Here is a 25856-nt window from a genome sequence, read left to right as displayed (position 1 = left end):
CAGATCTCATAGATTTAAGATGTCAATAAAACTACAGAGAAGAATCATTTCAGTACCTCTGGTTTTATTTTCAAAGTATTTAACACAACACCCACCCTCCAACTTCTTCTTTTAGGAAATGTAAAACCATGATTTGACTTAAGGGAAGACTGAAGCAGTGCTCAGTACAGAAATATGAATTAACTTTTATTCCTTGGCCTTTATATCCAGTAAGAGAGGCAGAGGAAATGTTTTAACAGTTGAGTGCCTATACATCAAGAGGCTGAATAGATTCATTTCCTGTATACACAAAAATTCACTCTTTGAAAGAGTGAAATATCAAGACTTCTGGATACAGAAATGAAGAAGTGATAGGAGGAGCTAGGGAAGTTAAAAACACTGAAAACACTAGAAAACATTGCTCTACATGGCCTTACTCAAAGAGCAAAGGATTCAAAACAATGCCATATCTCACTTGAAGAGTGGAAAGCACAGTGCAGAAGAGAACAATAATACTAAAATGAAGATAGTGAATCTATTCCACAGGATGAAAATGCAATTTACACAATGTTTTGTTTACTTAAAGAAAAATCTACATATTTCCTTGAAAAATAGATTAGTCTACCAATGTATCTGATAACCCTGAGGATCTGAGAGGGTGGATTTAATATATGAATAATTTTTTATCTTTGTAATTTAAGACTAAAGCCATTGATTTGCATACTGCTATACTAAGGCAAAGGGGTGAGAATCACAGCACAAGACAGTAAAGCATAAATTCACAAATGTGTAAGTTACTTTAGTAAGACACTTTACTATCTGAATGTTGCTATCTGGATATAGCAACACTTACTAAAAATTAACATGAAAATTAGGATAGTTTCTGCTCATATCTTCACTTTCATTTTAAAATAAAAGATCAAATATATTTGAACCATACTTTTTTTTTTATAATCAGTTTCTCATATAACAAAGCCTCCTTTCATAGTTCAGTACTGTGGAGACAGTAACATAAACTTTCATTTAATGAGATGTTCATAGTTCACATAGGAAGAGCTTCAGCACAGTCCTTGTTAATTTACAAAACAGTACAAACAATTTTGATTAGAGTATACATAGAAACAGTTCTCCGAGTAGACAGAAATTAAAACAGATGTTTAGAACACTTACTGTGGGAAGGGGGAAGGAGTAAGGACAATTCTGATTCTATGTGTGTGGTTGCTTTGGGTTTTCTTTTCTGATAGGAATATGTAAGCTTTTTCTGTCATCTGAACTTAACAGTCCTAGAAAACACAAGGGACAATAAATGCCTTTGCTTACATCTCTATTAAAGGATTTCCAGATGGTGTTGTTACATTGGCTAAAAAGGTCCAGGTCTTAAATCAGTGCACTTGAGAAGTTCTCATTCATGCCAACAGGATTTTTGCTTGACTGTACCAAACCCTTCCAAAGTTCTTTGATCAGTAACTCTTACAGTATTGATTAAATTAGCAGACAAGTAATATCTAGATTGTTGTAACTATATTTTGTTTTCCCACACCACTTCTTGTGGTTGGCCTCACACTCAACACCTCTAATATGTAAGAAGTAGCCCTACAGATGGGTCTTGTCACACAGCATGATTCTTGTGTAATGTTTTTTAGTGCTATAACTGTGTTACAGTGCAACACATCATGCCAAGAAATGACACAGTGCTTCTAGCTCTGCTATCAGCACGGCTAGTACATAAATTGTTATCAGAGTTACAGTCACCTGTGCAGTTAACACACTTTGCTTTTTAAAGAGAAGAAGGTACAAAAATAATAATAGTGTGGTGGAATAAGGAGAAATCAGCCTTCCTGCAGTGCAACCTGCTGAAGTGGGAATAACATTCACTCTGTACCTACACTCCTAGCCCTGTAAGAAAGTGATCTAAGGTCACAGAGCTCTACAAGGTGCCTTTGTTTATTTTTGTTTCTTTTATATTTTTAAATCCTTTTTGTTTTCAGTCTTTTTTTTTTCTTCTCCTTTTTCTTTACTTTGCTTTTACCTGGAAGTTATTTTTTTCCTTTTCTTTTTCCTTTTTCTTTTATTTTCTTCTGCTATTTTCTTTTTTTTTTTTTTTTTCCTCTTTATTTTTCTTTCCTTTCTTTTTCCTCTTCTCCTCTTTTCTTATTTCATTTCACTTTTCCTTGCCGTACCTGAGAAAGCTCCCTTCCCCCCCCCTCCTCCCTTCCCCCCCCCCCCCCATCTCCCCTGCCTACCCCGAGCAGCACGCAGTCCCCCCAGCCCCCTCAGCGCCGCCGTGAGCCGCCGGCCGGGTTGCCCCGTTGGCCATGCGGGGGCGCCGCGTCGCAGCCGCGCCTCTTCTCTAAGCATTACGGTAGGAGGGCCGGGGCGCGCCTCTTCCACCTGCCAGCGGGCTTTAAAGTTGCAGCCGGCCGGGACGCGCGATGATTCGGATCCCGCAGCCCGGGGCGGGCGGGCAGCCGCCGGGGCGTACCGCGGTTCCGCTTCGGGAGCGGGGACGGGGCGCGTCCCACCCCGTAACTTCGGGGGAGGTTTTTCCCCTCGCTCCCCCTCGCTAGATTTTTTGGTGGCAAAAGAGGGCCGGGGGCAGGAGGGGGGGGCGTTGCGCCGGGGGGAACCTCATGTCTGCGGCAGGTCACCCGCGCGGCTCGGGCGCCGGCCCCGGCGCTGCCGCGGATTACCGCGCCTCCGCGCCCGTGGAGCGGCCGGGCGGCCGCGGGTAACGCTAACGCCGTCTGGCGCCGCAGCCCCTCCGAGGCGAGCCATGGAGCCCGGCGCGGCCCCCGACCTCCGCGACGTCGAGCAGAAGCTGGGGCGCAAAGTGCCCGAGAGCCTCGCGCGGCCGCTGCGCGGGGAGGAGCACCCGGGTCGCGCAGCCGCCGCCGCCGAGCCTACTCGCGGCCCCGTTGCGGCCCCCGGCCAGCGCCGCGCCGCCGCCCTCGCGCGTCTGGAGACCAAACTTCGCCTCCTGAGGCAGGAGATGGTGAGTAGCCGGGCGCCGAGGGAGCTCCGAAGAGGCGCTCGCAGCGCTACGCGCGACGGCGCCCCCAGGCCCCGCTCTCCTGGGCCGGCCCGCTCGGCGCGGGGAGCGCCTCCGTACTGCGGGCGGGAGCGCCAGGAGCGGCTGCGCGGCGCTCCGGGCCCTGACCTCGCCGTGGCCCGGTGCGGCCGGGGGACAGCGGGGAGACCGCCTGCGTGTGAGGCGGCTGAGCTGGCCGGCCCGAGGGCGAGAGGTTCTGCAGGCTTCTTGCAGAGTGACAGCTGGATGGGTCGCTGCCACCTGCCCTTCTTCTGACGTTTAGTTAAAAGCCCTGAGTGCTGTGTATCAATAAACAAAATAACACCTTCATCTCTCTGTTCTAAATGTACTCGCTACATCGCAGCTGTTTCCTGGTGACTTCTGGTATCTGAAGAGACTCTGGAGGTCATGGAATTGGAAGCTCAGATATTCCAGTTCTGGGCAGTGTTTTTCAGAGGTTTATTTAGTTCCAGACAGTAATCCTTCATCAAGTGCCTATTTGTAACATGACTGGGAAATTTATTTGTGGCTACTTATTTCAGAACTTCTCGCGTACGTACTGTCTTAAAACAGAAGCTTACCTGCCTCTTTAAGAAAATTTTCAGCGGTGCCACAAAACTGCCTTGTTAAGGCAAAACAAAAGGAACCACTGCACTCTTTGCAAGCAAAAAAGCAAGTCAGCAAATACTGAGTTGTTAGCAGGTACTATTCTGACAGTGGGGAGTTCTACACACTCAAGCCCATTCTGCTTCGTTTTGGGTTTTTTATTTTTTATTTTTCAGATAAGAATCATTATTTGAGATCTCCAACAACTCTTTTAGGTAGTGGTTCTTCTCATGGTTCTTACCGCATTGCTTACTTGATCAAAATCTATGCAGTTTCCTTGTTGGGATGAAGATTTTGCTGGCAACTTACTGAGGTGACTTGATGCAAGCACAAAATGTGTAAGCACAATGCTGGTGAAGGAAGGAGAGTTTTTAAAGAATAACTGGCGAAGAGGAAGGAGAAATCAAGAGTGGATATCCCAGGTGTTAATAGCCAAGATTGTGACCTCAACCTTGAGTCACTTATATCCCACTTAGTGTCTTGTGGCTTCATAGATTTTAAGAAATGCTTGCAGAGCTATCATTGCATTTTAGTGCAACAATCACTGTAAATTTGTTGTTAACACAGTTCAAACACTGTCAGCATCCTTCTTGTCAATTATCAAAATTTTTAACTTGCATCAGGGTTTAGAGTGTGTATAGGTTATAGGGTAAAACTCTTAGGGGAATTGAGCTGCAAAGGAAGCAAATAAGGCAGTCAGTTTTCAGCGTGACTGCTGAGACCTGTAATGACAGGCCTATTAAGGGATAAAAATCAAGTGACTTGAGTTCATTGTGTTTTCCTTATAAGTTGATCTCTTCTACATTACATGTGAAGTTTCATGTCACAATGTTCAATTTGCTGATTTTCAGTTTTTCACCTTTTTTTCTTAGCTCTCAGAGTGAACATGTTTTAGACTCAGCATCCTTGACCTCTCCTGTTCTCTCTCATTTTAATGTCAGACTTACTGTTTTTTGCATGTAAACAGGAAAGTGTCCAGGTAGATTTTTACTATCTCCAGAGGAGACTCCCCAACCTCTCTGGGCAAGTTAATGCAGTGCTCTGTCACCCTCAAAGTGTATAGAATTTTTTCTCCTGCTTGTATGGAACGTCTGTGTTCCAGTTTGTTTCCATTGCCCCTTATTCTGTTGCTGCACACTGCAGAAATGAGCATAGTCCCATCCACTTGACTTCTGCCTTTTAGATATTCATAAGCATTGATAAGATCTCCCCGTTTCTCCATAAAGAAGATGCTCCAGGCCCCTAGTAATCGCAATAGCACTGTGCTGGAAACTCCCTAGGAGTTCCCAGAACTGAGCAGAATACTCCAAGCCTCACCAATACTCCCAACGCTCGTCTGACCTCACCAGGACAGAGAGGAGGGGAAGGACCATATTCCTCGACCAGCTAGCCACGCTTGTTTTTGTGCATTATAGAATAGCATTGGCCTTCTTGACCACAAGGGCAGACTGCTGGCTCAGGGCCAACCTGTTGTCCACCAGAGCACCTATGTCCCTTGCCACAGAGCTCTGTTCCAGCAGGTCATCCCTAACAAGTACATGTGCTTATTCCTCCACAGGTGCACAGCTCTGCACTTACCCGTGTTGAATCTTATAAGGTTCCTGTCTGCCCAACTTTCCAGTTTATCCAGACTTCACTGAAAGGCAGCACATCCTTCTGGCACCTCAGACACTTCTCCCAGCTTTGTATCATCTGCAAACTTGCTGAGCGTGCGCTCTTTCCGTTCATCCAGGCCACTGATGATGTTTCAGTACTGACTCCTGGGGAATTGCTAGCTATAGCCTTCAACTAGACTATGCCCGCTAATCACAACCCTCCAAGCTCTTCCAGTCAGACAGTTCTCAATCCACTGTTCTCAATCCAGAATCCACAATCACTGTTCACTTGTCTATCCCACACTTCTTAAACTTTCCTATGAGGAAGTTATGGGTGAAGTGTCAAAGGCCTTGCTAAAGCAAGGTAGCCAACATCCACTGCTCTTTCCTCATCTATCCAGCTTGTCATGGCATCATAGTAGGCTACCAGGTTGATCAACAATGATTTCCCTTTGGTGAATCCATGTTGGCTACTCCCGATAACCTTCTTCTCTTCCATTTGCTTGATGATGACATCCAAAATAAGCTGTTACATAATCTTCCCAGAGGTGGAGGCGAAGCTGATAGGGCTGTACTTTCCTGTCCTCTCCTTCTTGCTCTTTTTCAGGACTGTAGTGACATTGGCTTCCCTTCAGGTCTCAGACACTTCTCCCACTCTGCATGACCTTTCAAGGATGATAATGAGTGGTCACTTCAGCACTTGTGTGCATCTCATTGAGGCCCATGGATTTGTGCAGCAAGTTTACCTAGATGGTCTCTGACAGATCCTCCTCAACTGGTGGGAAGTCTTCTTTTCTCATCGAGGAATATGGTCCTCCCCCTCCTCTCTGTCCTGTTGAGGTCAGATGAGCGTTGGAGTATTGGTGAGGCTTGGAGTATCCTGCTCAGTTCTGGGAACTTCTAGGGAGTTTCCAGCACAGTGCTACTGAGATTACTAGGGGCCTGGAGCATCTTCTTTATGAAGAAACGGGCAGATCTTATCAAGTCTTCTTTTCTTCTTCTCTCTCTTACCTGCAGGATCTAGAATTGCTGAGGGGCAGCGTTAGCACTGAAGGCTGAATCAAAGAAGGCATTCAGTAATTCTGACTTCCCAGTCTCCTCCACTACCAGGGCACTCACCTCATTCAGCAGTGGACATACATTTTCCCTAGCCTTCCTTTTGCTACTGACATACTTAAAGAAGTCTTTCTTGTTTTCCTCAACATCCCTCATCAGATTTAATTCCAAGTGGGAAGGCCTTAGCCTTCCTTGTGTCACTGTGTATTCCTGCATGCTCTGATAGTTTTCATATATTCCTCTCAGTAAGAGTATTTTAAGGTTATTTGTATAGTCACATATATGGAAAACTTGAGACTAACTGGTGTGCTGACATCTTCATCTTTAAAGTTGGCCAATCTATGTTGACAAATTTCAACAACATCTGAGAAACAAAGCAATTTTATAATCAGCACGTGAGTAAAATTTGATCTTTTATTGCATTTAAATGCATGATGATTCCAAAGTTTTTCATTGTGCTAAGAATGTATTTTATTGTTAACTATTTTTTATAATCTCATTTCTACCCAGAGCGTCCACAAAGTACCTGTGTTTTCTACAGGTACCCTATTGTTTGTCCCCTGACAGTAAAGAACAAGGAAAACACACCTGAACCTGGTTGTGATGCTTAGGAGTGGACTTTAAGACTAATCTCAGGAAGTATGTGTCTTTTCAGTGGCCAGTGTAAATTCATCTGTACAGACATGGAAATAGGTGTGACCTCTCCTCATTTTAAAACGAAAAATCTCATCTCATCCATCTCATGCACATTTTCCTTTTGTCACCAATGAAATCAATTTTTCTGTTCTTCCAACTACTTTCTACATTCATCATCTTCAGATAAACATTCTAAATCTGCTGGGTTGGATTCTTCTAAGAAGAGATAGGTGGTGGAAATTTTGAGATGCCTGCCATCAAGTTGCCATGTACTTGGGCCTGAAAGAGCATGAATTACATGGTGGATGTGATTGATGTGATTACCTCTCACGTGTTATCTGCTGCAGGAGAACATTAAGTGATGTAATCATATCCCTATTTAACTTAGATGTAGAATGTTTATCTGTGACAGATTGATAGGTGCATAGGGGTAAAACTGTACATCTGCTGACTGAGGCTTGCATTTTGATTGCTTGATCCTTTTGCTATATTGAGTGTTCTTTTTCCCTGGAGCCTAATTTTTTTCTTTTTTTTAGTCAATGAAATCATGCACAGAATACCACACTGTCTCTTTTTTTGAAATGTTTCTACTTTCTTGAAATAAAGACCTACTGAGCCAGGGGGCCTTCAGTTTTTACAGTGCTGCTGTACTGATAATCCTGGAAACCTTTGAGGCCTAAGGCCACTGCATAACAAGAAAAGCAAGTTGCAGATGCTAGCACAGGTCAAAATGTTCTTTTCTGGTCAACCTAGAGTGTATTGAATATACTTACATCTCTTGTATCTGCAGCCCTATTTCTGGTGTCTCATGCTCAACTATGCATATAACTTCAGCAGCTACACACAGCAGTAAGTAATCAGCAGGGTTCTTTCTGGAGCCTTAAATGCCACTGCTTCTTCAGAAGCCTCATTTCTCTTTCACAAGCTCTGTGTTTATTCAAAGGGAGAATTTCTTAAGAAAACTTTAAGAAAAAAGGTGATGTGATTTTTTTTTTAAATTTCAGGGTTTTTTTTGGTTTTTTTTGTTTTTTTTTTTGTCCGAATCAACAGTCTGTTGCATTTTTGAAAGCTAAAAATGTTCAATGGAGTGTAGTCAGTCTGCACATGGAGTACAAACACTAACAACTTTGCATAAGAATAGTTGGGGCCAGAAAAAAAGGTGAATTATGTCTTCAAAGTGAGAGAGAAACTTTTAGATGAGTTTCTTTCCAGTGAACATTGTTGAGAATCAAACATTGTTAATGAGTGAAGGCCAAGCTGGATATTCTGAATGCAGCTGTTTTCAGGGAGAAGGGATAAAAAAAAGTTGAAACAATCCTGTTTTGAAGAAGCTGAGTATGCCAGATTTGTACTAAAGCTGTTTGGGACAGAGGTATGTCTATGCTTTCTCATTAGCTGAGTTTTCTCTCCCTTTGCTCTAATAGTTCTGTTCTAGAATAACCATTTTAAAAGCTGATTAACACAAAGGCCTGGCAAAATGAAGCAGAACAAATGGCACTTGTACTCATTGGAATGAAAGCAAATATGATCATTACAATGCCAGTCCTCTTTCTCTCCTTCTCCTTCTCCTTCTCCTTCTCCTTCTCCTTCTCCTTCTCCTTCTCCTTCTCCTTCTCCTTCTCCTTCTCCTTCTCCTTCTCCTTCTCCTTCTCCTTCTCCTTCTCCTTCTCCTTCTCCTTCTCCTTCTCCTTCTCCTTCTCTTTCTCTTTCTGTTTTTCTCCTTCTCCTTCTGTCTGTGTCTCTGTCTCTCTTTCTCTCTTTTTTTTTTTTTTTTAAAGCATTTTTACATATCCTTAGCACATAAGTGAAGGTGTATATTGGAGATCTGCTCTAACTTTCTTTTACTAGATTTTACAGTTTTGAGCAATTTCAATTTTTCTTTGATTTGTTAGATCCATAACTGTGGCTATCTCTGCCATTATTAGCTTTTTAAAAGATATTCCTGAACAGTAAAATATTGACTTGAAGTGCCTCTTTAACACTTGCTGTAGGTACAGACTGCTACTTTTACTGTTTCTCACAGTGACATCAGCTGACCTTCTTGAAGGCAAGGTCTGGGTTAGTATGTCTAGTCAGCAATGCAGAGTATTGTATCAGATGCTATCAGATTTTTATTAGCTTAATTGAAATTTTTGTTTAAAAACTTGATTGAAGATGAAATCTTAACTATAAAATTACTAGTGACTAAGCTTCAGGCCTCGATAGGAAGTCTGATTTGCTTAGTGAGCAATTATTCAGTAAACCCCTAAAGTGAGGCTCTTTTTAGGAGTAAGAAAAAAAAAAAAAAAGAAGTAGAAATTAACTTATTTCTATGGGTCCAATGGAATTTCACTGAAAATGGTGATAGTCTTTGATCTTGCTAACAAGTTCAGATTTGCATTGTGTGGTGGAGGACTTAGTAATTTTAGGCAGCATTACAGTGGGCAGGATGTTGTGGTTGAAAGAGATTTATAGGTTGACAGATTGATGCCTTGGGAAAATTACCAAATCTATCAAGAAAATAATTTCTGCCGGAATGTTGCCAATTTTTTTTGTCTTTAAAGACCATCTTCAGAAGTGAAAGGTGAACAAGGTTATTTAACTTCTGAATTCACACTTACTGCTATTAGCAAATCTAATGCAGTCCCTGATAAAAGAACATGAATTCTGGAAAGCATCCATGTTGCACTCAGTCTGTACTTCCGGTCATTCTTACTCAGCCATACCAGCTGCTGAAGGGTTTAAGTCCCCAGGAAGTACATGTGTGCTTACCTTATTAATTACTGCTTGTTCAGGAGTCAGTGGAACTTTGCAGATACCTGAGCTAGCAGTATCAGTGTGAATTTGCAAAGAGACTGTCACAGTAGCGTTATGGGTACTTCACTGCACTTGAAGATCCAGTTAGACAGTCAAATTAGAAATGACATTTTTTGTCAGCCCTGATTTGAAATAATGTACATTATCATTTCATAGTGTTTCTTTCCTGATTACTTTGTTTCAAAGATGGAGGAAGAATTTTGTCTTTGAAGTTGTTTTTTAAAATCTGATTAGTGACATTTCATAATGAAAAGATGTGGGGTTTTGCTGAAAGCTAGATGGCATATGCACAGAGCTCTACAGTTTAAGCGACTTACAGCATCTTTTTGCAAATGGCACACTTGCTGTTGAAATCAGCAGAACTGACTTTTGTGCGGATACTTGTGACTAACAATAGTTAAAAATAATCTTTCCTGTGTAAACTGGACAATACCTACATTGACCAGAGATGACCAGCCTATAAATGCACTTTTAATTTTTATTTTAAAAAGAAATCCCTAACAGTAACTTGTTTAAAAAAAAAAAAAAAATGCATTTTCACTTTTTTTAAGAATTGCAAGATTCTTTGTCTGTCTTTGCTTTCAAGCTTGAAGCGCAGTAAACTTTCAGCATTTGATATGTTTATTTCCTAAGAGTTTCATTCTTGTCCACGTCCTAAAAAAGAGACTGGATTCTAGAATCTGGAGCAAATGATGGTGAACATACAGGAGTATAAAGAGAGAATATCAGAACTGCTGAAAAGTAATTCTAATTTGATGTGATTAAATGCGATTTCTCTCTTAGATTTTTACCTGCATTTATAACCATAATAGTTATGGTATCTTACATAGAACCAGCTGTTGGTTTCCAGATTACTAATTGCAAAGTTAAAGTCATCTGAACATAAAAATTTGTAGGAGATCTTGTAATAAAAAAAGAATAATATTTAGGTACAAACGCAGACTTGTAGCCTTTCCTTTACAGTTCTCACTGTTGTGAGACTGCTAATCAGTGATGGATTTTCTAGTTCTGGATTACTTGCCCCATGTTGATTGTTTCTTCTGTTGAATTTTGGTTTCAAATTACCGTTATCCTTACTAATGTGGGACTGGGGCCAGTGCAACTGGGGCACCTGGACTCTTTGAAGGCTGTAAAATCTCTATGCATAGCAATACTAAGGTCTCCTCAGATCAGAGAGTCTTCATTCTACAAAGCCTGTAATTTTATATATAGGAATTTGTAAATTCTAACTGAAACGTAGGTAACAGGCAGTGCTTGAAACTTAGCGTATTTTTTATGAATGCAAACCTTCTGTACTGGAGATGTATTGAAAATTTATGAGTCTATAAGTTCTGATGACTGCAAGTAGCTTGAGCCTTGCTCCAAAATAACTACAACAAAAAATGGCTATATGCAGGTGTATCAGAAAACTGTTAAGTATACATCTTTAGTGCTGAAGAACTGTTAATTATAGTTGTTAAAAATACGTATATATATAATAAAATAACTAAAGAAGGAAGCAGGACAAACTTGAATTTGGACTGTAGTGTGAGGGCATCTATCAACAAAGCAATTATAAAGAACAGGATAACCCAGTTCGGGTCAGTAAATTTACTGGGTGCATTAGGAAAAATAACTTCTGTAAGGCATTTCATGTGTCTGGCTTTCTCATGAGAAAAGTCTGGAGTGTACTCTGGGTGTACTTTGGTAGATTAAGCTGTTAATTCTGCAGTGCTGTGTCCTTGTTTTCAAGCACTGTTCAGAAGTACCATCATTGCCATTGGATAACTTCAGTTAATGACAAAAGGGAAACCTAATACTAAGAGTTTTAAACCTGTGAATGTTGACCTTTTCAGACACTTAATAAACATTAACTTTTCTGTGGCAGAGAGACTAAGTTATTCAAGGACTGGAGAAGGACTGAAGAGAACTAGGTGGGAGTGACACCTGCAGAACTTGAGGAAGAAGTAGAAATATTTGTTCTGAAATACTGAGTACAGTAAGAACCGTTGAGGAGATTAATAATTAAAACAGTTATGTTTTTTTAATGTAGAAAATAAAACATTCTTGCACAGCTATTCTTTGCAGTTAAGGATATGACTGGTGCTCTATCAGCTGAATGAGTACATACCAGATCTAGCTAGAAAGACATTTCTACCTCACTCACCACAGTAATGCTATTTATGAAGTAGTAAGTCTTGCTCTGAGTATAGGCAGGTTTTGGGTTTGATTTTGCAGTGTACTAGAGCTATGTGGACATATAAAAGGCCCTGCCATCTCTAGTGTGAGCTATGTTCTTATTCTGTGTCTAGAACATGCTGTAGCTGTATCAATAGAACCTATGATGTCAGAGAGGTTTTTTTTTGTGTGTTTCTGTTGATATGGATACACTGTAATTTAGTTGCATTGCTGTTTCTTCTTCTAGTCCACAGGTGTCTGACTAGAATACTTAGTTATTCAGTAGTTGTTGAATTCACAACTGCATAGCAATTTCTGTCAAATTAATGCATCTCTATTGATTGTACCTTCAATGTCTGGATTCTTTGTCATAAGGTAACTATTACTGGAGGATGTGTTTCTGAGAAAAATAGTACTTTTATTCATTGAAGTAATCCTCTTTTTCATAGTTTTTAAACATTTTCTCTTTGTCATTTAGCTGTGTGCAGCTTAGACATCAGCGGTTTTCTTTCCATGTCCATATTTGTCTCTAGTGAGAACTGGGTTATGTCCAAAGTGAGCAGTGTATCCATTAAGCACATCCTGTGATCCAGTCTTCCAGTTCTGAAAAGCTATTCAGTTAAGTACTTCAATAGTTTGCAAGCTCCACAGGATTCTTTATTGTGAAGAGTTCATTATAGCCTGCTGGAAGGAATTCTTGTAGGCCTCATTTATAGAGCTTTGAGCGATACGAGCAACTCATCGCAAGGTTTTATCAAATCTAGAGGCAGACATGGATGGTCAGTTGTTTCAGAAATGCCCTACGCACTGTTCCAGCAGTGAGTGCCTTTGTCTTCCAGCAGAGGATGATGTGTGAAATAAATCCAGCTGAGCATTTCCTCCTTGACTTTGCTCCAAAGGACATTTTTCTCCTTCCATAAGAGGAGTAGAGGAAAGAACACTGGAGAGTTTTAAGTGTTGTACATATGCCAACTGTTACTGTTAGCTACTCTCTTTTTCATGACTATCCAGTCATTCCATAAGTATGGAGAAGTCAAGACACAGCTATGCAACTCTGTATTTGCCAGTCTAATTCTTCTCCCTTCCTATCAACCTGGCAATTTTTAATACTTTATCAAAGAAATGATATGGCAAATTTGTTAGGTAATAGGAAGCACAGACAAGTTAAGCTGCCCGGGTAAGTTATTTGAGTGCTTCATTTACTGTGCTGTAAAACCAACTACCCGCAGTACTCTATGGGTCTGCTGGGTGCAATATAGGTGAAGTGAAAACATTTAATGCCTCTGAGGCAGTGCTGAATTGCTGTTTAAATACTGTGACTTTCAGATTTAATAAACACTTTACTGGCTTAATTTGTAAATTTGTTGACTGTAGTTAGATACCAGTTGCATTCATGACTAAAGTCCTCCCAAAAGGAGAATCATTTTGTTGCACTGCCTCTTTGGCCTGCTACCCTATTGCTGTTGAAAGAGGTGCATATCCAAGACTTTAGATCTAACAAATGGATTGAGCACTGAGCTCAACCCAAGCTCCTATGTTTAGGCTCAAGGGCAAAAGAAAAAAAAAAAAAAAAAGAACAGTTCAGCTGCTTTGCATTTTTCTGGTTCATTTTTGGGTTCTTCTGCAGAATCTCTACTAGTTTAAAGAAATGTTCTGTTTGAAATGATTGAACTCCTTTTTGTGACTAAGATGTGTGCTTATAAGGCATAGCAAACACTATTAGAGTACACAGCTCTAAAAATAGGAAGTATTTGCTGAAAAAAATGTTTTAGTTTATAAAGATTCAGATTCTGACCTTGACTCTTCTAGTAATTAAAAATGACAGGGAAAAAGACACCTAGTAACAAGGAGAGAACTCTGAAGCATTTTTATACAAGCAGAAGTCGGATCTATATCAGTTTGCTACCTCTTCAGAAAACAAGCAAGATGAAAGGTGCCTTTCAGTGGCTCTTCTGGTCTTATTGCAAGTCCAAATTTGTGTTCTGTGTTAGGATGCTAACTCATTCTGTTGTTTCTGTTGGTCAAAGCCAAACAATGAATATTTAGAACAAAGCAAACATGGAAATGCAAGTATGTCAACATAATGCTTTTATGTAACTTTGTACAGAAGTATCCTTTCTGTGGAAGCAAGGTCTTTAATTAAAATAAATTCGGATTAGTCTGTGCAAAAACATGCAGAATTTGAGAATTTATACCAGGAGTCATTGTAGACTCAAGAGACTTCAGTCTATAGTTCTAGATTTGTCAAAACTGCTTGGTTAAGAGAGGAGTGAACGTGAAACCAGAGTAGTAAGTTTTAGAGGACTTACTTTATCTATGATTACAAGCGCATTTGGCCTTCACAGTGCCATTTCAACCCCTGTAACTGTCAGTAGGCCTGATTCTTGCAATACACTGAAATACTTTGGACTGAAGTGGTAGCCTGTGGCAGGTTCCTAGAATTGCAGGGTTTGTAAAAGAAAACCGTAAATCCTTCAGAAGTAGAGAATAAAGTCTCTGTGCAAGAGAAGAGCAGCATTACTAGCATACCAGAACAGCAGTTATTTTCTTCCACACCAAATACCAATAGAATTTACTTACTGCTTTGGTAGTTTGTGGCATTAACTGGCTGTGGCTGAAACAGTGGAGACAGTTGCTGTTTTCTCAGATGGGTTAATTCACAGTGACCATCAACTCTTATAGTTGTACATTCACAATTGCAGAGCAGTCATACCGTTTCAGAGGAAAAGTAAAGCAACCCCAGCACCAACTCAGTGTTTAAACTTTTTTTCTTTTGTTTGGTCATTTCTCTCCTAAGTTTATTTTAATTTGTGTTCTGTTGAACTTCAGTGACCAAAGGACATTAAAAGAAATCTATCCATCTAGTCCAATTTGCGTGCGAAAGTGTCCAGGTAGATTTTGAGTATCTCCAAAGCAGGAGACTCCACAACCTCTGGACAGCCTGTTCCAGTGCTCTGTCACTCTCAAAGTAAAGAACTTGTTCCAGATGTTCGTATGGAACTTCCTGTGTTTCAGTTTGTTCTCATTACCTCTTTTCCTGTTGCTGGATAAGAGCCTGGCCCTATCTTCTTTACACCTCACCTTCAGATATTTTATAAATGTTAATAAGATCCACTCTCAGTTTTCACCAGTCTGGACAGTCCCAGATCTCTCAGCTTCTCTAGAAGATCTCCATCTTTCTCCAATAGAAGAGCCCTGACTTAGACACTTCTCCAGATGTGGCCTCACCAGTGCAGAGCAGAGGGGAAGGATCACCTCCCTCGACCTGCTGGACACACTGTTTTCAATGTAGCCCAGGATATCATTGGCCTTCATGGCCAACCTGTTGCCCACCAGAACACCTAGGTCCTTCTCTGCAGATCTCCTCTCCAGAAGGTCAGCCACTGCCTGTATTGATGTATGCCTTGCAACCTGCCAAACACATTATTTCGGTGTATTATGTAGAAGCATACCTATGAAAAGGATTTAAAAAAAGACTTAAAAACTGCAGCAGCCTACTTGGCTGATGTGTTGGCCAAGTTGAATAATTCAGCTTGCTGAAATGGTGCTAATTTCCTGTTTGCTTTTAGTTTTTTAACCTTGAGATCCCAGTTGCAGATTGGTTGCTAGTTGTTCAACCCTTCCTTAATGAGTAAGAAAGAGATAGAAGGACTTAACTATAAATATCTGGAAGTTTGGAAGCATATTTTTGGTTGAAGGTCTCAGAATACGCAATTTTGCTTCATTTCATCTCAGAGATCTCAAATTTGCTAGTACTTTCTGATGAGCATAAAGTTAATGTATCTATAGCAATAAACAGTAATTTTGCAGGATATTGATTGCAGTGATGGCTGAAGTTTTTCTTTTAAAAACGAAAATAAGGCTGGATCTGAAAGACGCTGAATTGCTAATAGTCCACAGATTAAACTTAAGTAAAGAAAGGCGGGGAAGGATAAGAGACTCATTTGATAAGATGTACAGTAATTTTTATTACATACTTTTAAAAAGATTTAGCTCATAAACATTTGTAACACTTCTGCAGATAAAGAAACAGATCAGCATGTCACTTCTTTGTTAAAGCAGTTCTAAGATGACACGTGATCACTGACAATTACAAGGCTATCTTGAAACCTATCTTGAAGATTTTTATTCTTAGTCAGATAAACATTCAGTAAGTGAGACAGAAGTTTTGCTGCTAGTAAAGATTTGGCTATTTGATTAAAAATATGCTGTAATAAAACTTACCCATCTCCAAGGCCACAGAATTTTTACAAACAGAATACAACTTTGGACCCTGGGGAGACTCAGTCAAATATTTGATTATTTTTTTTTTTTAATCTTGTATCTCTCTGGTAATATTGCAAAAGTAGGCTTGAATTTCAAGAAAGTTTTGATTTATTCCCAGCAGTAAAACTATCATATCTCAGTTCTGACTTGAACAAAAGAAGTATTGGTGGAAGTGTTTTGGTTAGTCCTCTGATTTGGTTTGGGTTTTGTTTTTCTTTTTTTAATAAAGAGTAACAAGTAGAGGATTACTGTTGTCTATGTTCCAGCATCATTTTCAAGTTTTGTATATACATTAAGAAAAAACCATGGTCTTCTATCTCTTTTTTTACTTCTGTATTTTTCTGCATTTTTATGCAGTGCTGTATTAAAATTAAATAATTTAAAGGAGTGAATATAGGGCCAAAGTCCTGAGCAACCTCGCCTAATTCAGAAAGAACAGGTATTTTTAGGAGCTTGTTTTGATCATGACGACGAGCGTAAGTAAGGCAAACAATGAAAGATGGTGAAAAAAAATCTGTTTCAATATGCTATTGCACTCCAGTGGTACCTCATACTGGTGGAGAGGAAACATACAGTCCTGTATTGTGATTCTCCATCTATCTACTGTAACACTTTTCAACACCATTTGCTACTGCTGCTTATTGACCTGCATGTTTATAGTGCCATTATCTTGTCTGTCAACATATGTAGGTCCATACCATGATATTTTCTGGGACACTTTCACCTCTGTCATAATAGATACATTGCCAAGGTCAGATGTCTCTTCTGTGACTACAGTATGGGATAGTTAGAAATATTCAGTGAAAATTTCATGCTGTATTAGAAACTTTTTACTCAAACTGTTACAGTTCCTCACTGCTTCCTTTCATGTAGATTCAGCTAAGCTTTAAAATAATCTGCAGGAAGTTTTGTATTCATTCGTCCTTCTGAGACTTGATTTTTCTCTCAGTGCTTCAATATCTAAAGTTCTGTTTTAGTCTTTATTTTATTGAGGCAGGGAGTACAGACTTAACCAATTACCTTTTTCTTTTTATTATTATTCTGTTATTTGCTATTAGCTCTATGGAATATATTTCTCTCTGATAACAGTCACTATATCTACTTAGATTTTATGCTTAGGTTCTTCTTTTTCACAATAAAATAAAAAGGCCTCCAAATCATGAAGATTTTACTGTATGTTAATGCAAATGATAGGTTGTCCACAGTCAGAAGCAAGTGTGATGTAGATTCCAGAAAGGAGGAAAAAGACCTTAAGTTTTAATTTTTTATTAGACAGGTAATGTAATTAAACAATTGCACAACTTGATGATTTATATTTTCCTGTATGTCTGAAGGGATCAATAAGTATGTAAAAAACTCACATATGAATGTAGGACTTTGTAGGAGAAATGTAAATAACCAGTACTGTAGTTTACTGTATCAGAAGATAACCATAATAGCATATTGTTTTATTCATATACTTGCAAGACATGCCTTTGAAACTAGTTTGTTGAATTACTCTCAGTACTTACTGAGTGCTCTGCCTTCTGATTATTTTGGTGGTGGCTCAGGTATGATCTAATCACTTGCTTGTTTTAGGTAATGAGATTTTGGTTTCAGGTGTTTTTTCTTCCTCTGACTTGAAGTACAGAATTCTGTTTGTATAAGGAGAATGTTCTCTAGGTGATGTCAGATAACATGGCCTCTCTTCCTGCCTCCAAGTTTAGAAACCTTATTTGCCAAGCTAGGTTATGTTACTACCAAATTTTATACAAAGACTTGCAGTAATATGTATTGTAAACACTTGGTTCAGGATTGCTTTGGAACTGCAGCAGGTTGAAAAGAGATGATGACTAGGCTGGAACTTCTTTTTAAGCTAACAAGATCAAGAGCACATACTGAAAACTTAATAGCTGCTTGTTTTCTAACAGCTGGGATTTCAGTGGTTGAAGTGAATGCTGCCTAAAAATATACTATGAATTTTAATTTTTGGAGTCTTTACAAGTAACACAAAAATAAATAATTGTTTTTTGCAAAAGAATGGAAAAAGTAAGCTGTCAAGAATGCTTCTGTAACATTCTGTAAGAATGTTTTTATAGTGACTCATTACAAAAATGCGGCTGAGAAAGGTCAGTGTAATTTGCTCTGCTTGTGGAAATGAACTTGATCAGTAAACTGCAACTTCAAATCAAAGACAGTTCTGATAAAGTGAAATTTGTTTAGGTAGCCTTTGTATGTGCCTTATATTGCTTGGAGATTACCACAACCATGAAAAAACACAAGGAAGAAGTAAAAAAAACATTCAGTAGTGCCTTGTGACTCAAATCCGTGCTGTAAGACAATAGAAGGGAAGAAAGCTGTTCGTCTATTTAAGTCACTCTGAAAGTAATGCCTCCTATTTATTTTCATGGAAAGTACAACATATGCAAAGACTACAATAACACTCCTTGAAGGAAGTTCTCAGCTACAAAACAATATTCATCAACAAAGTCACCACCATTATTTATGCTTTTTCACCAGCATGAACAAGAGCCTGCATGCCGTGCTTGTGAAGATCTGCATGGCCATCAGAACATGGTTTGTATTTCATTTTGCTGTCATTACTGCTAAAATGCCCCACCCAGCAGCTCTCTGCACACTGTTTGGTCTCCATAAGCATTCAGCAAGTGCCAGTAAATGTCAGTGGGTGCCATGTGTTCCACACGGAAGAGTTTAATTCCATACCTTTGCTTCATCCATACTTCCATTTTTTTTAGACTGCCCCTCTGCTGCCATCACACCGCAACAAAATGTAATGGAATATTTGTTCAACCCGTACTGTCATATCACCAAAATCTGGCTCTGATGTCATGGGCTAGAATAATAAAATAGGAGGCATTACTTTCAGAGCAGCCCTCATATGTATATAACTATTGACTGAAATTTAAAGAAGGGATGTGTTTTACACAGATCAGTGTGAGGTAAATTACAGTCTGATACACATGGCATGGATGAGAACTGGAGCATTTACCTCAACCTACTGACTATCTTATCTGAGGCTGAGGCTGAACTTTGTTTCTGCCTCGTTTTTATATGCTTCTTAAGAAACTTATCAAATGAGAGAGCTCACACAGTATCAGGCTGGTTGGTTGGACTAGATGGAACCATTGCAGTGCTTGAATTAATGAATACTGGTTCACTTTGCAATGGAGTAGATGTGGAACATTCTGACAAGCAGTTACAGTTTTACCTGTGAGTAGATGATTCCTTCTGGCTGGGGATGATTAACTTGTGTGCTTGCTTGCACTCTAGGATGTAAAATCTCTCTAGCTTGTTAACAGGTAATGGCTGAAGACTGTATTCAAATTCAGAAGTCAGACTAGACAGCATTGCCCAAAGTGGTTTAATTATGTAAAGAACTTCATGCAAACATCCTGAATAAGTTAGACAGTTTTGAAACTGGCAGATTTAAAATCTTGCACATGAGTATGTGCTAATTAAAGTGGGTTGGAACTTGTGCACAGCCTATTAATTACTCTGTGTATTTAAGAATCAGGAATTTTACCCTTGTTTGTAAAAGGTGGTTTTATTTTAGATCTGTTAAATGGAAGAAGAGGCATTTCACTCTCTTACTGTTGTTGAGAAGCTATTTTAGTATCGTTCTGAGCCTGCTAACCTTCATGTCATATGTGCTACATATTATAGTTGTTGCTTAGTGAACAAAGGCTGTGTGTTTGTGACCACATTTAACCCTGTTGTGAGTGTGTGAGCTCAGTGATTCTAATTAAGTAACTTAATTGATTCGCACATTCTGAGTATTGGAGTTCAAATAAATTGCTAAGTGTCTTTCTAGCTTGTTATGCAAATTCTCACACAGAATTGGTTGATGTTTTACTTACGAATTTTATAACTTTTTGTATTTGCTTACTAAATTTGGTCTTCTTACTTTGTCTCACGCAGTCTGACCAAAATAAGCTTGGTTCTTGTGAAGAAGCTGACTTCTCAGGATTAAAAATAAATTATTGTTTAGACATTGACAAATATATTTTTATATATTTTATATCTCAGATAAATTCATGGAATTCATTATTCCATGAAAAAGTGAGGTAAAGAAAGAAAGGAGTTATAGGCATAGGTGGGTAACTAAAACTTTATCCTGAATGACACAGGAAAGTGAATAGGAAAGCAGAAAGCTGTCCGTGGCATACCCTCAGAAAGTCAGGTAGCAATAACACTAATACTCCTGAACTGTAGTGTCATAAAGGCCTTTGGAAAGTATGGAAAGACTTTCTTAGTTTAAATTCTGTTTGTAAAAATTGCAATACAGATGGATGTGTCAGTATTAACAACAGGTGGAATTAGCTCCAGTACCCATTGAGTTTGACCTTCTATTGTGTTAATTCTTTCTACAAGTCTGCTCATGCTCTGGGCCACCAAGCTGCCTGCAGTGACTGCTCTCATGCAGTTCCACTTTACTGTGTGATATCTGTCCAAAATTATACTGCTTCAAAAATATTAATTCCATGCTGTCCAGTCCTTGATCGGTGTTTGAGTCCTACAAGGGATCCTGTGCAGAGCTTGGTATCTGAGCTAGATGACTTAAATAACTCCTTGAATCCATTAGACTGTAGGTTTACGACTCCTTGTCTTACCGTGACTTATTGCCTGTTGCTCTAAATGATCGGTCCTGAAGGAAATGGTTATATCAGCATGCTCATTTTCTTTCTCTTTATAGATGGACTCATTGCAACACACAGCATAAAGGCATTGAGTAAAAAAATAAATAAATAAATAAATAAAAGGAATATCTTTTAAATAAACTTAGGAATATCTTTTCCTCAGACCACTATTTATAATTGTTGTTAGTATCACTGCAGAATTCCTGTAGTTAGAAGAAGAAAAAGAAGCGCATGAATCCAGGAATCTAAAAGAGAGCGAACTAAGGAAGTGAACTAGTGAGGTTTGAGAGATTAAAAGGACACATTGTATTGAATTTTTTTAGCTTTCTTGGTTTGGAGGCGAGGGAGACTCATGGTATGTGGAGCTGACTGGAAACCATGCCTTCAGAACACGTGGCTGGAAAACACAAATCCATTTTGCCAAGTTGCAAGTGCAACTTTGATTCAAAGGTAAAATGACTAAACTAGGACAGCTAATGTGTTGTTCTGGGGAGTTGCCAAGAGATGTTAATAGTTTTTGTTAACAGCCCTAATCATGAGTTTTTACTAAAATCGGTAACCTCACATCCTTTCTGAAAAGCACTGTACACATAGAAATAATGGAAATATTGTATATGTCTGTGTTATATGTTTCTGTGTGATTGTACACAGATGTGTATGTGCACACACGTGTGTGTTCGTAGATATATATATATGCATATATAAATAAATTCTCTGTGTAATGGAGTCATATGTGTGACGTGCTGACAGTACTGCACCTCTGATTATGGAGGACCATAAGCAGGGCTATGTGTGTAAAGGAAGCAGTCTCTTATTAGAACAACCAGTGGAGGAGAGTTGTATGAAACATGTACAGGTGGTTCAGGCCAGATATCCCTTCCACACTGAAGGTCTGACAGTGTCTGAATGTTAATCTGTTATGTACTAATCAGTCTATGCTACCAGACCGTGTTAACCAAAAGGTCGTTGTGGTCATTTTCATTTTCAGTCTTTTTTCTTGCCCTGACTACCCATTCAATGTTATACATTTAAGATATGTGTATTGAAATTATCCAAACTAACCAACAGGATACATAAGCAAGGTTGTAACCAGAATTTGATTTTCTCTGTCTTATCAAAGTATCCTTATTGCTGTATGCTAAGATATGCACCTTCCCTGTAGTGGTGCTGTGCTCTACCTTAAACTCTGTGGAAACTATTCTGGAATACCTATATTAACTATGATTCAATCCATTCAGATTATTTCTGAAGTGCACCTGTTACTGTGCATAACAAATGAAGCTGTCAAATGTAATGAGATTGTGTTGTTTTTAGACCCTCTGATTGACCCTTTTTGGAACATACTCGTTAACTCTAACAGACAAGTAAGTTGCAGCTGTGTATTTGAGCACCAACTTATGTAATTATTCCTGGGCTAAAGCAGAAGGCAATAAAAGTCATAGATGAGAAAAACATTGTTAAAGAAAGATGACACTTGCAGACTTCTTTTTAGTGTTTGCTTTAGGAAAAGTACACTCTTGGTATAGGAGACTTGGGACTAAGTGTCAGTTTGGAGGAAAGAATCAAGCCAACTGAATCTGAAACTTATGAGATGTCCATCGTACCTAAAAGTAGTTGTTTCATTGGTGATGTATTGCTGTTAGCTCCATTAAACTTCATTTTAATCATCCTTTTGGGAAATTATGGTCTCCATACATGCTTATATACAACAAAATTACTGAAGTCTACAGTTGCAATTTGGAAGCTGGGTAATTTGCTGCTGTCACAACAGTGTTGTTGCTGAACAAATGATTTATAGTGATTTATGGGTAGGAGTAGAAGAACTGACTTAAAAATGAGAGATACAAAATGGTCAATCTCTTTTCAAAACCTCACATCTGAAACAGTGATAGATGAACATTATTGTTAAAACAGTAAGTGATAAAGCTATTTTGCATGTTAAATTCTGTGGTACTGGAGTGAGGCTACTACAGAAGTCTTTTTAGGGACTGGATAAGACGACCAGGAACACATCTGAAAATTATGCAGACAGTCTGGTACTAGCAAAGCTTGAAGGTAATCACTCATTATCTTCTGCTAGCAAATGGATGCACAGAGAGTTTTCAAGCAGTAGCTATTGGGAAAACCAAACCAGTCTTCTATTGCTGAGCGCAGCCATATGGCCTGGAATATCCCTTTGGTTATTTCTGGTTAGTGTTCCAACTGTCCCCTCCAAACCTCTTGTCCATCTCCAGCCTGTTTGACAGTGAGAAATAGAGCAGGTCTTGACACTGCAAAAGGACTGTTCAGCAGTAGCTAAAACATTGGTACTCTGTGTTTTGTTCACTGAGCTAAAATACAGTATCTGCACTCTGAAGCATCCCAACCAGAGCCTGTGCAATCTTCTGTTGTGTCTAACAGAGTAAAAATGCATTAATATTTTTTTGAAAACCATATCATGTCAGTGTAATTTGGGATATTGAGTAGAACTGGCATTTGAGTATGTAAAAAAACACATCCAAATTTTACTCTTGGCAGAAAAAGACAGTGCCATTTCTTCCTGAGAATTCTGATTTGATTCCAGTCAATTGTGTATGAACAATGCAAATGCTTGACTTCTATGTAATAATTGGAGAATATCGTAAAGTGCCTATTGTCTGGCATAGAAGATCATACTATTGATGAAATTTTCAACATACTGTTTTGTCTTTTGAGTTGTTGGAAAGCTAAGATGTTATTGATCTATGTATGAGAAGTATTTAGTACATGTTAATGTGTTAGAGATTGTGGCACAGATTTATGTAGAGAAGTATACTCAGTGCATGTCTTAAATTGTTGATGTATCAAACATGTAGTGTGCTTTATCAGTACAATTAAAGAACGTGATGAAATATGACACAAATTACATGCTGGACATGATGTCCCATGTATTCATCAAGTCTTTTTCCAGTGGTTTTAAACAAGTATGCCCTATGTTGACACTGTGGCAAAAGTTTATCTAGGCCCAGATCTCACTGAGGATTTGGTTCTATTGATACATCAGATATTTAGTAGCAGTTCTGAGCTGCTATTGCAAAGGGCAGCAGCACTGGCAAGGTTGCAGACTAACACTGTTTTCTTATCAGGATTTAGCTGAGACTCCCTTGTATGACTGGGCAGTTGTTCCACAGATCACACCAGGAATGGCAGTACCCTATGGCTTTCCACACTTGACCACATGGACAAAACCTGAATTATCTTCAGTTTATTAGATTACCTTTTCAGTGTTATCACTTGTTTCATGAGGCGAATAGGAGATTCCAGAGAAACCTTTTGCAAACACTGGTTATTTCAGATAACAAAGAAGAGATAAATTATTAATTAAACACTAAGGCCTCAATTTTATGTGTCATCTCATTGTGGAAATTTCAGTAAAAGTGGTTTGTTAAATTTGTCTAATAAGAGAAGCATAAAGGTTGTTTATTATATCTGAGAAATGCAGCACTGTAATATGCGTTTACCATTAACATGATATAGGCATTAGGAATTACCATTAATCCTTTACCTATTACACTTCTATTTGTATGCATCAACCACGACAATTAAGCTGTGAAGTAGGACTCAGTGTGTATTTTAATTAGTTATTTTGCACAAATTGCCACGCTTGCAGACTTCGTGGACTAATAACTTTCATCAAATATGAGTTTAAATAATTTGAATTTTACAGTTTTAACAAGCGCATCTGTTTCTACTCTCAGGAATTTGTTCTGCAGCTTGCAACATGAGCAATGGTACAGCAGGAATAAATGTTAAGGATTCATAACCTTTCTCCAAATAACTCACATCTGAAAATTTTAGATTACCCTAGTAGGCTTAACAAGAAGGACCTGAGGTAAATGCCTAGCTACTTATATCTGCTCAGTTGCTGAAAGTAGTTTTAAATGGACACAGATTTATGTTACACTTTTCTGAATAATAGAAGTTATCCCCAGAAATTGTCATAGTAAATATTTTTCATCCAATAATAATGTTGTAGTAGCATGTGTACAAGTCTTGTTGATTACCATTCCTATTAATGGACTGTTTACATAGTCTGATCAGATTCCCACTTGAACTTCACTGAAAGGGAGAGTCAGATTGAGTATTAGGTGGTGGGACACTGGAATAGGTTCCCCAGGGCAATGGTCATGGCACCAAATCTTCCAGAGTTCAAGAAACTTGTGGACAACTCTCTCAGAAAAATTGATTTTTACATGATCCTATGTGGAGCAACAAGTTGAACTCATCTTTGTGAGTTTCTTCCAGTTTTGGAGATTTTATGATTCTATGAAAGTGTAGAAATACTTTTTTTTTTTTTTTTAAACTGAGTATTTAAATAGATTTGTCTTAGATGTCAAATGTGAGATTTTAATCCATCTATTGCCTCCAGCTTGTTGTTTGGAGTTCGATTTTAGAGAAAATCAGTAATCTTTTTTATTGCTTTTGCTTTGTAGATTAATCTCCGTGCCACTGATGTGAAACTTATGCGACAACTACTCATCATCAATGAAAGTATTGAATCAATCAAGTGGATGATTGAAGAGAAAGGCATTGCCAGCAGAGGGAGCAGTTTGAGTGGCAGCCTGTGCAGCTTATTGGAAAGTCAGGACACATCCTTCCATGGCAGCTGTAGCAGTTTACAGGACTGTAGTGATGGTCTGGATGGAATATCAGTGGGAAGTTACTTGGACACTTTAGTTGATGATGTTCCTGGTCACCAAACACCTTCTGATGTAGACCAGTTCAGTGATTCTTCTATTATGGAAGACTCACATAAGCATCCCAAAATTGATTCAGATGAGTACTACTGTTTTGGTTAATAAAAGCAAGTTCCAGTGGGACATTCATGCACTTGTATTTATCCTTTTTCTTTGCTGCTATTTTATTTCACATGCAAAAAATCCAAACTTCTCTTGGAAGAAAAATATACTATTATATTTTGATTCCACTTCAGAACTATTTTGTTTCTTCTAACACATTTCCTCCTCAAAAAGTTGTCTGCCTCTCTCCTCCTTGCCTTTTCTTTCTTTTAATTTATTGTTGCAATTTTTCTTTTTGTTGCTTTTTTTTTTCTTCATTACTAATTACTATATTTACAAGTCT

The 25856-nt window shown here is 38.8% G+C and overlaps 1 protein-coding gene across 1 annotated transcript; it reads left to right on the top strand.

The window, feature by feature from the left end:
• Positions 1 to 2752: 2752 nt before the first annotated feature.
• Positions 2753 to 25655, top strand: LURAP1L (leucine rich adaptor protein 1 like; the record flags this gene model as incomplete). The annotated part of the gene is made up of 2 exons (XM_079548217.1): positions 2753 to 2971; positions 25208 to 25655. 2 exons carry the CDS (start codon positions 2753 to 2755, stop codon positions 25571 to 25573), a joined length of 585 nt encoding a protein of 194 aa, XP_079404343.1. The 3' UTR covers positions 25574 to 25655.
• Between the last annotated feature and the right edge of the window lie 201 nt (positions 25656 to 25856).

Source organism: Tetrao urogallus (assembly GCF_951394365.1).
Source record: "Tetrao urogallus genome assembly, chromosome: Z".
NCBI lineage: Eukaryota > Metazoa > Chordata > Aves > Galliformes > Phasianidae > Tetrao > Tetrao urogallus.
The sequence above is the reverse complement of the archived record's forward strand: the minus strand, read 5'-3'. Positions and strand labels throughout refer to the sequence as shown.